General features: G+C 47.2%; 1 protein-coding gene across 1 annotated transcript in view; it reads left to right on the top strand.

The window, feature by feature from the left end:
• SMYD2 (SET and MYND domain containing 2) overlaps positions 1 to 11,975 on the top strand; it is a 51,536-nt gene extending 39,561 nt beyond the window's left edge. Inside the window, exons 7-12 of the mRNA XM_059938114.1 lie at positions 3,056 to 3,158; positions 5,436 to 5,546; positions 6,231 to 6,351; positions 7,285 to 7,459; positions 9,482 to 9,590; positions 11,562 to 11,975. Coding sequence (XP_059794097.1) covers positions 3,056 to 3,158; positions 5,436 to 5,546; positions 6,231 to 6,351; positions 7,285 to 7,459; positions 9,482 to 9,590; positions 11,562 to 11,642 — 700 coding nt within the window. The 3' untranslated portion in view covers positions 11,643 to 11,975. The remainder of the gene's footprint in view (positions 1 to 3,055; positions 3,159 to 5,435; positions 5,547 to 6,230; positions 6,352 to 7,284; positions 7,460 to 9,481; positions 9,591 to 11,561) is intronic.
• The last annotated feature ends 278 nt before the right edge of the window (positions 11,976 to 12,253 follow it).

Raw genomic sequence — 12,253 nt, 5'->3', positions numbered from 1 at the left:
GAGGGAGAATATGCTAAAGTAGTGAACTAGGGAAAAATTTCAAAGAACTATAGGATTTTTCTTTATGTTAGGAATACTCAAGAAATTCAAGAAAGGCCAGCCAGTTGAGCAACGGAGATCATTATAGCTGTGATTGTAATGGACTGCCAAGCATGGCTTTGCCGTTATCTATTTGATGGACAGGATAGTCTCCAAATGCGTCAGTCCCCTGACATCAAGCCCTGGCTTCACAGATGGAGCAAAGGAGCCCTTCCTGCATCCCCTGTCTTGAGTTCCTCCACATTGTAGATGAGTTTCATCTAAAGGGAGGTTGCTTAATATAAACTACAGGAGCCTCTGCCTCTAGGTTGAAGCGATTGCAGGAAACCCTTAACACCCATGCTTTGGCCGTGGATGGCACGTGAGCCCTACAGGTCTGTCTGTTGCTGCCCAGCTCTGTGCATCATACGGGTCTGAAAGAGAAGAATCTGTTCAGGTCCATGTCCCCTGATCAGCTGTCACAGGCTTTCTTGAACCAGAGAAACAAAATGTTTATTCCCATGGTAGTATTACTGTTTCTGTGGCCAAAATGGTGTCATCTGCAGTTTGAATTCTGATGGTGAGGAAAGAAGTGGTTTGGGGATAGGTTCTTTGGGACCTTTGCCCTTGGGAAAAGGAAGGAGAAAAAGAGAAAGGTGATTAGACCCTCTTTAGAAGGCTCATCTTGACATCTTCAGCCCTGAAATGAGCTCTGGAATGTCTGCTCTTGGTACGTGAAAGATCGAAAGCAAGGCTAAGAGTGGTGGTGCTTGAGGTTTCACCCTGTCCAGCAGTTGCCGAGAGAATGGCGGTACCAAGAGCGTGCGTTGTGATAGATGTCCTGCCTTCGGGCAGCTCCCCCGCCTTCATGAGAAAGATCGCCAGGAGTCTGTCTTGAAATGAGTTACTTAATACTTTTGCAAAATGGTTCTAGAAACCTGCTCTTCCACTAAGAACAACCTCTGGTGCCTTTCTTTATCAGATTTCCTAGGGCCTGATTCCCTGTGCATGACTTGCCGGGAAGCAGGGTGGAGGTGACCCTCCCCACGGACAAGACAGGGAAGCCGCCGCATGGCCCTGCCCGTGGCAGCAACCCCCTTCACCCAGACCTCTAGCAGCCGCTCCCCTGGTACACGACAGTCCGGGGGCAGCTCCTCTGCATCAGGCTCTCCAACCCCCTTGCTTTTTTGTGATCATGGAGCAAACAGGAGAAGGGGTTTTGGTCATTGAGGGTCAGGCGAGTCACACCGGCCACCAGAGCCATGATGCACAGGGATGTGAGTGCCCATCTGAGCCCCAGTTTGGATCCAGGCAGTTTTAATTGGAGGGAAAAAAATCCCTTTGGCAGAAATCATATCAGCATTGTGATTTCCAAGGCAGCATTTTCAGAGATGAAGCACTTTTCCCCTGTAGTTTAGAAATTTCTGTTCTCAGAACTTTGACCTTGATATAATCAGAAAGCTCAAAGCCCTCGCATAGGCGACTCTCTCTGTCCTCGCCGTCCCTGTAAAGCAGACCGCAAGCAGCAGGAGCAGCAATGTCCCAATTTTCCAGATGAGGAAATTGAGGTGCAGAGACTCAGACGGGCTCCTCCAGGTCTCTCAGGGGATCACACACCCTCACTCAGGAAGCCAGCATCTCCCGCGGTGGCGATTTCTCAGCATCTGAAGACAGCATGTTAGAAATCATCCTCTGATATAAAAAGCTGCCTGGCAGTGACAGCCCATTTGCCTTGTACGGTGTCCAGTGGAGAGGCAGTTCACTGTAGGTGTTGAGTTTTGAGTCCTGCATCTAACAGGAAGGAATTTGTTGTTGTTGCTGTTTTTATCATTGTGTGGCGGGTTTTTTTTGTTTTGTTTTTGGCTTAGATATCACCGTTTTGGATTGCAGATTTCACTTTTCAGTATTGTTCAAATTTAAGATGTTAGATATTGTCATAATTGCATGCACAACAACCTCTTAGACTCTGATGGCCACCTGTTAGATTTTTTTTTTTTAATTAATTTATTTATTTTTGGCTGTGTTGGGTCTCCATCTCTGTGCGAGGGCTTTCTCTAGTTGTGGCAAGCGGGGGCCACTCTTCATCGTGGCGCGCGGGCCTCTCACCATCGCGGCCTCTCTCGTTGCGGAGCACAGGCTCCAGACGCGCAGGCGCAGCAATTGCGGCCCACGGGCCCAGCCGCTCCGCGGCACGTGGGATCCTCCCAGACCAGGGCCCGAACCCATGTCCCCTGCGTTGGCAGGCAGACTCCCAACCACTGCGCCACCAGGGAAGCCCCTCTTTTTTGGTTTTTTAATATTTATTTATTTATTTATTTACATCTTTATTGGAGTATAATTGCTTTACAATGGTGTGTTAGTGTCTGCTTTTTTTTTTTTTTTTTTTTGATGTTTAGAGAAGCTTTATTCATAATTGCCAAAATGTTGAAGCCATCAAGATCTCCTTCAGTAGGTGAATGGATAAATAAATTGTGGTACATCCAGACAATAGATTATTTAGTGCTAAAAAAATGAGCTATCAAGTGATGAAAAGACATGAAGGAAACTTACATGCCTGATACTTGTTTTTGTTTTTTTTTTTTTTAAGATTTTTAGAAATTTCATGTAATGTCTGAAACATTTATATTAACATATTTCCATACAAATAACCCAATGAAAGTTTAGTATTAGTTGTTTTGTTTGTTTTTTTATACTGCAGGTTCTTATTAGGCATCAATTTTATACACATCAGTGTATACATGTCAATCCCAATCGCTCAATTCAGCACACCACCATCCCCACCCCACTGCAGTTTTCCCCCCTTGGTGTCCATATGTCCATTCTCTACATCTGTGTCTCAACCTCTGCCCTGCAAACCGGCTCATCTGTACCATTTTTCTAGGTTCCACATACATGCGTTAATATACGATATATATATATATTTTTTAATGTCCTACAAAGATCCAGTTTCTGTAACTTAGCAAGTAAGTGGCCAAGGAGTTACCTAACAGTCCGCCTGCCTTCCTGAGAACACTGGGTTTTCTCTTCTGATTGACAGTGTTGCACTGATGAATCATAGTTGTTGCCCCAATGTCATTGTGACCTACAAGGGGACCCTGGCAGAAGTCAGAGCTGTACAGGAAATCCACCCAGGAGAGGAGGTGAGTGCGTGGCCGAGGGCAGCCGTGGTGGTGGGTACCATCCTCAGTCCCTCCAGGGTTCAGGATCAGACCTGTGGCATGATCCAAACTTTCGGCTTCCATTTGGCGCTCGCCATGTCCATCTGTGGCCAAGAAAAAGAAACCAGGGAAGAATAAATTCGAGTAAGTTTCCTCACAAAGATTTATAGAAAAATGAGACTGCCAAAATGACCAAAATGCCATCTTAGAGTCTGTGTATTCCCATTTCCAAATAATTGGGTTTGAGTTTGTTTCTGATTCATGAATTTTGGCCTGTTCCCCCCTGGCCCGCAAAGAGAAAAGCAACCCGGCAGTAGCTAACGAGTTACAACTCCAAGTGACATCAACGGTTCACGTCGTATCAGTTCCACATCTGAACTTGGGAGGGTTCACTTTCTAGGAATGGAATGCTGATGGCCAGGTGTACACACTGATGGGACAGAGAGGCAGTCTGTGGCCAAGGGCCACCATTAGCTTCCCTCCCTAACTTAGGGATATGGAGCTAATCTGGTCAGCGATTCCCTTCTCCTTTCCTGTGCTGTGGGTCCATGACTACCATGTCAGGTGCCTTGAGAACTCTGGCCAGGCCTTGCCAGATGTATGCTATACTTTCTTAAAGTAAATCCTAATATCCCTAGCAAGACACATGAAGTTTTAGGGAATGTAATCACCCACTTTAGGTACATTTCAGTTTAAATAATCTCTAATGCTATTTTTTAAGTTGCATGTCTGGATATTTAGAATTGTTTAAATATCATGATTAGTGTGTGAAATGATATGGGCCTCGGTTTCTCTGGACGTTGTTAACTAACCCACAGCTAAACTGGGAGCCCCACGCCCCAGGTACAGATCAGACTTTCCACCCTTTGTGGAATTCGTCCTGAGGAAGGCATCTTGTTTTGAGTCAGGGTATCTTGGTTTCCAAATGTCTTGTGGAGGCTGCCCAGTGCCTCTTTTGTTAAAACAGCCGATTGCAGTCAGTAGGAACCTAAGTCACCAGGACCCATGCTTGGGGCTGCCTGGAGCAGTTTGTCACCTGGACTGGCTGTGTCTGGGCCACGAGCGGCCTTTGTCGCCATCTTCTGGGCCCTTCTGTCTGTTGCACCATGTGCCCATCAGTCATTTCAAAGAGATGAGGCAGGCTCTGGCCACTGGGGCAGGGCAAGGCTTGCTCCTGTTGTTTTGCCCTCCTGCTGCCACAAATCAGAAATGCAGTCTCCTCCTTTTGGGAAAGTCACTGTTTTGGGGGTTACCTGCCCTACAAAGGGGAAAAAGCCACTCCCTGGGGTGTCAGATGAGCCACAGGGTTTCTGTTACTGCCTGTTGCACTGGGGAGAGCTCAGGGCACCTGGAAGCACCTAGCCTGTGTGGGTCCCCCACCCTCGCCTGCCTGCCAGCGCCCGAGGTTACTGGCACAGTGACGGCTTTGGGACATCCATCTGTTCAGTCAGACGTTTGCCTGATGGTGTGGGATGAGCAGCGAGTGCCATCCCAGTGAGTAGATAATGGACAGTTAAATGCCGGCCTCCTCCATATGCTCCAAGTCTCAGTTATAGAGCCCGTTAGAAAAAAGCAAGGACGGGAGAACTTGATGAGCCCAAAGGTATGACTTTTCCAAGTTCTCTGGCCTGGCTGGGTACGGCAGCAGCTTGCTGGTGGCCCAGGAGCTGCATCCTCCCTTTGCTGGCCTGTCCCGGCCTGCTGAGCCGAGCTTCCTGCTCCATTGCCGGCTGATGGCAGGGTGAAGGGAAGCATGCCGTGTGTGTGTTCATGTTCCCCCCGCACCCACCCAGCAGTGCATCTAGGCCGTCCCAGGTTGTGAGATCAAAGAGGCTAAACAAAGACCAGGAAGAGATAGTGCAGGGCCAATCCCAAGGATGAGTAAGCTCTTTGCCCATCGTGGCCTTTGCTTCTATACACAAGACAAGGGCATCTACTGCTGGGCCAGAGTCACAGCTTGCTGTCTGGGGAGGAAGGAAGCGGGATGCTTTCAACCTTCCAATTTACCATTTTAGGGATTCCTTGATTCTGTAGGAGATGGGTAGAGAAGCCCTTTCTCTCCACCACAAGGAGGTGAACAACACTAGCGGACGCTCAGTTTAAGGAATTCGGTGTGTTAAGGTAAAGACTGTATCCTGAGCTCTGGCCCTCCTGTCCCCCTGCACGGTCACCATCAGGAATGTTTGCAGAGCGACAGGCAGGGTAAGGCGTGAGTTGGCCTGTAGCAATCTGCAGCATCAACTTTTTGGACCCCCTTAGGTTTTTACCAGCTACATTGACCTCCTGTACCCGACAGAAGACAGGAATGACCGGTTAAGAGATTCTTATTTCTTCACCTGTGAGTGCCAGGAATGCACCACCAAAGACAAGGTAAACTCCCCAACCCAGCACAAGTGCCGACTGTGCTCTCTCTCTCAGGGCCTCTGTGCCAAGCGAGCACCCCTGTCTGACTTGGCGCGTCTCCTCCTGTCGTATTTTTGAGGCTTTAAACCCGCCTTACTAGCATAGCCCCGGGGGAATCCAGTTAGACCAGATCTTTGTTCAAACCTGATTCTCGCAGCTGATTAAAACATTTCCATCACATTGTTCAAGTTAAGAGAAGGATTTGCCAAATTGCTATGTCTTGAAAAGAAATGGCTGCTCAAAAGAGAGGGAAGGGAAAAAGCACATGAGAAACATGTTCAAGCTTTCCCACCTATTCACCAGAATCTGAAGAATTTTCTCTGGCATTGTGCAAATTATTTTGTCAGTGCCACCCCTCCTTATTCTATTCTCTTGATTTCACAGATGTCTGAACACACATATCTGCCCACAGCAAACATATCCTTGGTGTCTTGCCTAGATAAGGAGGGTCTAGAAAATTAATATTTTTGGTTTTTTGTAGAAAAGTAATGAGTATTGAACTTCTCTTAGAACCCCTGCCTGATTCCCTTTCATTCTTTTGTAACTTTAGAATGGGTAAGCCTCTACCTCTGCATGGGAAAACGTGCTATTTGAGAGGTTTCCCCACCAGTATGGTTTCCATGGGAAGTAACCTGTGGACATTTCCCTCAGGATAAGGCCAAGGTGGAAATCCGGAAGCTCAGTGACCCCCCAAAGGCAGAAGCCATCCGTGACATGGTCAGATACGCACGCAATGTCATTGAGGAGTTCCGGCGGGCCAAGCACTACAAATATATCCTTTACAACCATCCCTCCCTTACAGGGGGTGTTGGGGAGTTGGGCACGGGGAACAGGAGAAGAATGGGTTTCAGATTCTGAATACGGGAGGAAGGATGTGTCCTGGTAAATGTTTAAAGACTTACTCGCCATCCATCACTTGGAGTCAACTACATCAGCATTTCATGATGTTGACCTTATCTATTTCTCCTCATTTGACTAGTTTGCTCAGGAGCGCATCCTTGTGGAAGACTTTTATTGTCTAAAACTGCAGAACAGTTCCTTGAAGACCCTCACTGACTGGGTATCTTCCTTTGGGCAAGGCACCTCACCAAGGGCTTTGCTGTGTAACAGATGGAAACAGGCTCATAGATAGCAAGTAACTTGCCCAAGGGACACCGTTCACCAGGGCAGAGCCAGGTTTTGCCCCAGGTCTGCTAGCACAATCCATATTCTTAACCGCTACGGTATAGCATTTTCTTGGGTGTTGAAAAGGCATTAGATTCGTACTGAAGAAAGAAAGAAAAGGAGTGACAGGAAATTGGAGAAAGGCACTTTTTTTTCTGAGTGTAAAAAAGAACGTTCCCGTGGTGGGGACTTTTTCCTTAAGAACTTTAGCGAAAGTTCTCAGCTTGGGTGAGGATTTAAATTTAACTAGAAAATTGAAAATTTTTGATTCTAATCAACATTGTTTACAGCTGAAAGGAGGCTCTGTTCCCTGTGGCTAAAATTCTTTGTGTTTAACAGCTGAGGTCTCCAGTTTTTCCTAGTTTTTTTCCTCCAGAAAAATACGACTCCTTTCACCTTTGCCCGGCTTTCTGTAATTTACTTTTTCGGAGGGTGAAGGTAGGGGTGGAGTGAACAAAATAGTTTAACTCCTTGCCCCTGGGGCCTTGGGAAGCCTCCTGGCTGATCTGCCAGGCCTGTCCTTTCCTTGACTCCAGAGCACCCCCTAGTGAGCTGCTGGAGATCTGCGAGCTCAGCCAGGAGAAGATGAGCTGCGTGTTTGAGGACAGTAACGTGTACATGCTGCACATGATGTACCAGGCCATGGGCGTCTGCTTGTACATGCAGGACTGGGAGGGAGCCCTGCGGTACGGACGGAAAATCATCCAGCCCTACAGGTGATGGCAGTGGCTCTTCCCATCATCTTAGCACAGAATGGAAGTGGGTGATTCAGAATGGTCCCTTGGCTGTTCTGTCTTGACGCTGTCATGTTGGAGCATGCCAGGAGCAGCTTCCTCTCCTCCGTACACATCTTGAGGTGCAGGCGCAGGGTGCTTCCACTGGGCCCGGCCTGTGCCCTCCACCACCCAGAAGAGGCACCCGGGGAGGCAGGTTGAGGTGACACAGGGGGTGCTGGGGCAGGATCCCTCCCAGGACCCATCCAGGTGCTCCGTCCACAGTAGTTAATTCAGACCAGTATTAAAAAGCCACCGGTTTGTTTCGTTTCCCTCCCATGCCTTCCAAGTTAAATGGCACTTAGTAATCCATTAGTGGTGGTCTCAGAAACCCTGCTTTTCTATCCCCTTCTTTTGCTTTTTTCAGGGTGCAGCATCAGTTTTGCAAATGGGGAAACTCTGGGACTGGTGTGTTGTCTGTGGTTATTTAATATCCTCCCCTAGATTTGAATAAAATAAGTGGGATTTTAACTTGTAGTAATAATGAATGTTAACCATGGGGAAGTTCCCATGTTGAGATGGTTAGTAAACCTTAAAGTGGGTGACAGAAGGAGGCTCTGAGTAGCCACTTCAGGGCCTGGCTGGCCTAAATCAGATCACTGGGGCGTCTGTTAAACACATTGACATTATGCATTTACAGGGTCCTCTCTAGGACCAAGTGGATCAGAATCTCTGGGTATTGGACTTGAAATCTCTGTGTTCCAGAAGCACCCTGAGGGCTTTTGAGAAGCCCTCAGTACTTCTTCAAGTTCTAAGATTGGAGACTGTAAAGTTTACGTCCAGTCTGAATTTCCACTGCCCAGTCGGCCCTCCACTTACCGCACAGTGCCCTGATTAGCCAGCAGGGGGAGCCCGTGGGGGAAGCCAGCTCCTAAAATCTGCTCCTGGAAACAGAATTTGATACTTTAGGGATAATCTCAAAGCCTATCCTTCTTCCTGAGGTGGGTGAGGAAGTCCTCTGGGCCATGTACACTTCCCTCTGTAGATCGGGCCATGTACACTTCCCTCTGTAGATCTGTAGGGAGAGAGACAGAGAATGAGAGTGAATGTTGGCCTTGTGGTTGCTCTCCCAGCAGGGCTCGCTGTGCTGGACCCTCTGTTAGCTTAGGGAGCTCTTCCGGGGGGCCCAGCCCTGGCCTTCTCTTGGTTCCTGGCTCTAGGGATCCCTCTGGGCAGCGAGCTGCCCGCTGCCTAGGAATACAGCTAGAATGTGTCTGTTTTGGATGGGCTTTGAGGATAGAGCAGGTAGAACAGACCAGCCTGTAAATAAACACCTCGAACACACACACATGTGTACACACACACACACACACACACCAGCTGCCTCCTGGTCTCTGTTCCTAGGGAGACGGCTCCTTCCTAGGCAGGCCCCATCAGTCAGCCTTCAGTTAAAACCAGAGAGAACACCTGCTGTCTACAAAGCCTTCTCCTGGGCAATAGAGAAGGAATATCTAGAAGAAGTAGGAGGTGTGTACCTGACTTCAGAGAGCTTATAATTTTGCCAAACCAACTGATATCATAGAGTGTGACAGAAAGCCTTGAGGTCTTGAGACATTGGTATGTTTGTATCTCTAAGTATACTATCTTTTTAATATGAGGGGATAGGCCTGTTGTCCTCATAAAGAGGGAATTTTCCCAATGCCCTGCGATGCGTGCACCTAAAAGACAAAAATCTGGGGCTGGGACCGAATGCTGTGTTTGTACATGTTTCTCCATAGGATCTCCCCTGTAGTTTTTATGTGGTTTTTCAGAAACACACAAACTGCATAAAATGAAGTGCATCCACGATGGGTAGACAGGGTTGAACCATCCATGCCCTCCACCCAGCACCTGCCAGGGTCTGGAGGAGCCTGCCTGCTGTGGAGAGTGTGGCCGTCAGCTGGGCGACCACAGCTCGCTGCACCCGGCCTGTGGGCTCCTGGCAGCCGTTGACAAGGTGGCCTGTTGTCTCTTCTCTTCTTCCAGTAAGCACTATCCTCTGTACTCCCTCAACGTGGCCTCCATGTGGCTGAAGCTGGGAAGATTGTACATGGGCCTGGAGAACAAAGCTGCTGGGGAGAGAGCTCTGAAGAAGGTATGTGTGTGATGGGAGGTTAGGACGCCCAGTGCCTGACAGACTCCTCACACTTCCCTTCCTGCAGGGCTCGGGTGACTGACGGGGTCGTGGAGAAAGACTAGCCCTTGGCCGCCCTCCGGCCATAGGAGTGGGAGGGGGTGGATTCGGCAGGCGGCAGGGTAGTAAGTAACTGAGCCTTTGGCAAGTTTGCATCCTGACCCTTCTGTTGGGAAAGGGGTGTCCACATTGTGGTTACAGGTTCACGGCTGTGGGGAAGGGGGTACTGCCCTTTGTCCCCTGGGAAGCCATGGAAGTGCTATAAGTATGTGATCATGATACGAGGCTGGCATTATTAAAATGTCTTTTCTGGTCCACTATTACCGATAAAAAGAAAGAAAAAATAAAAAAGAGGCCATGGATAGGTCAGGAGACCGTAGTGAGGGAATTCTCCAAATTTCTGCCCTTTAGGATTTACAGATTCGTGTTGCCTGATTGTGGTGAAATCAAGGCAGTTGGGTCTGGAGAGGCCCTCAGCCTGAGGATTATCCATTTGCAGTTTCTAAATTAGGCTTAATAATCATTGTCAGCGTTCATTGAGTATGGTTATGTGCCAGGACCTGCCAGGGGCCAGGGCCCAGGCCCTGCTGCTCACAGAAGCACAGCCACTATGCCAAGTATTGGTTCTTATTGCTGTTTATATAGGAATCAACAGTTGATAAAATAACAATCTTTGGGACAATTATTATTTATGTAGAAGACAAAAGTTGTTAAAATATAACCTTTGGGACAGTCTGTTTATACCTGTTAAGAGAATCTTTGTGAAAGTTGGGGCCGTGGACTAGGCCTGGATGCCTTATTCTCCAGATTCCCCAAATCTTCCCAATACAGTATACGGAAAGATGGAGTAAGGTCCGACATCCCAAATGGAAGGGCCAGGGCTGAGCCAGCCTAGAAGTGGGAGTTAAGAATAAAATTTTCTGTTTATAAACTGTGGAATTTGTCTTCTAAGATGACATTTATTGCCTTGGTGAGGTTGGAAAAAATTTAACCAGTTAGGTCTCAACGGCAGAGTGCTGTTAAGTAACTAACTGCTGATCACTGAAGGATAGAGTACATCTGAGGAAGAAACACGTGCCCTGACGTGAATGCAGAGGGCAAGGAGAGACATTTAAACCAGGCGATTCCTGAAGGCTTGCACTCCTGTTGGTTTGAGATCTAGGAAGAGAATGGTAGAATAGAAAGGAAGGCCCGTCAGAGTCACAGGCCATCAAAAATTCCCTGTTTGGGGGACGTGGGAATTTAAGTTTTTCGATCTGTGAAGAATACAGTTGAATACAAAAGAGCAAAATAAATTATTATGGATTACATTAGATATGTAATTCCTTTATGCCAGACACTATTCTAAACACTTGATGTGTATCAACAACTCTGAGAGGTATGTATTATTCCTATTTTACAGTTGAGGAAAGTGAGGCACAGAGTAGTTAAGTAAATTGCCCAAGGGCACACAGCTAGAAAGTAATGGAGCCACTGGAAACTCTTGCACTTAAAGAAACCTTATTAAGTATGTGCTCCCTGGATTCCTCACATGAAACTTGTGCCTATTTTTAAGTTTTTAAAGAATATGTATAAAGATGTAAGCATGCACTTTTTGAAAGGGAAAAACTGTTTAGTCATGTCTTACACATCAGTAATATGAACTAAAATCAAAAAGGTTTGTCCCTAAATCAATTTCTCTATCATTTCTTCAGCTGCTGAAGAATGTTTTCCTCAGCAGTCGAGACTGGGTGACTAGTTGGATGTGAGAGAATCTTGTCCTTCTTTCTTTTTTAAAAAAAAAGCCAGACTCTGGAGGCTAACACAGGCTCTGAAAGCCAGTTTGCATCCTGTGCCTTTAAGCAGAGAGGTCCAGCCTGAATTAAAGTTAGCCCCGGGGGAGGGGCAAGGGGACTGGCTTCAGGCTCTCAACCCCTGTTCTCTCTCTCCTAGGCCATTGCCATCATGGAAGTAGCTCATGGCAAGGACCATCCGTACATTTCTGAGATCAGACAGGAAATTGAAAGCCACTGAAACTATGCTGACGTTTTAGTTTTTACTTAAATCCAAGTGCAGAAACCTTCGAGGATTTGACTGTTTCAAATCATACACGTCATGCCAGCATCTCTGTAAACTCACTGGAATGAAAACACGACTTGCACTTAACCTTACAAATGGCTTACTTGGATGTTGGTCTTCATCTTTAACCTTAATATCAAATTAATTTTTGAATGCTTTTTTTCCCTAAAAGATAATGGCATGGTTTCATATATTATAATATACTTTGGACAGATTGCATTTAAAAATGCAGTTATTTTTCCCTTCGTGCCTACTGTAATGTTCTAAACATACATGAATTATGAAAGAGAATTAAAAAAGATAATAGTATATGAAATTTGTGTTTTCCTCTGTCGGTCGTGGTGGGGGGGATGTCGAAGTGGTGATGGAGCCGGGTCTTGGCACGGATGTTGCACCTGTTCTGCATCAGGCAGGGAGCCCCGGCACGCCCACCCCCAGGAGTGGGCTCTGCGGCCTCCTTAGCCTGCAGCTGCTTTCCCTGTACTGTGCCCATGGGGGACGGCAAGACCCAGGACTGAGAAGGTGCAAGAGGGAAGAAAGGTATCAGTAGCTGGGAGCAGTTGAGT

The sequence above is a fragment of the Balaenoptera ricei genome, chromosome 1 (genome assembly GCF_028023285.1).
Source record: "Balaenoptera ricei isolate mBalRic1 chromosome 1, mBalRic1.hap2, whole genome shotgun sequence".
NCBI classification, from domain to species: domain Eukaryota; kingdom Metazoa; phylum Chordata; class Mammalia; order Artiodactyla; family Balaenopteridae; genus Balaenoptera; species Balaenoptera ricei.
Note: the sequence above shows the minus strand (reverse complement) of the source record. Positions and strands in the feature narration are given on the sequence as shown.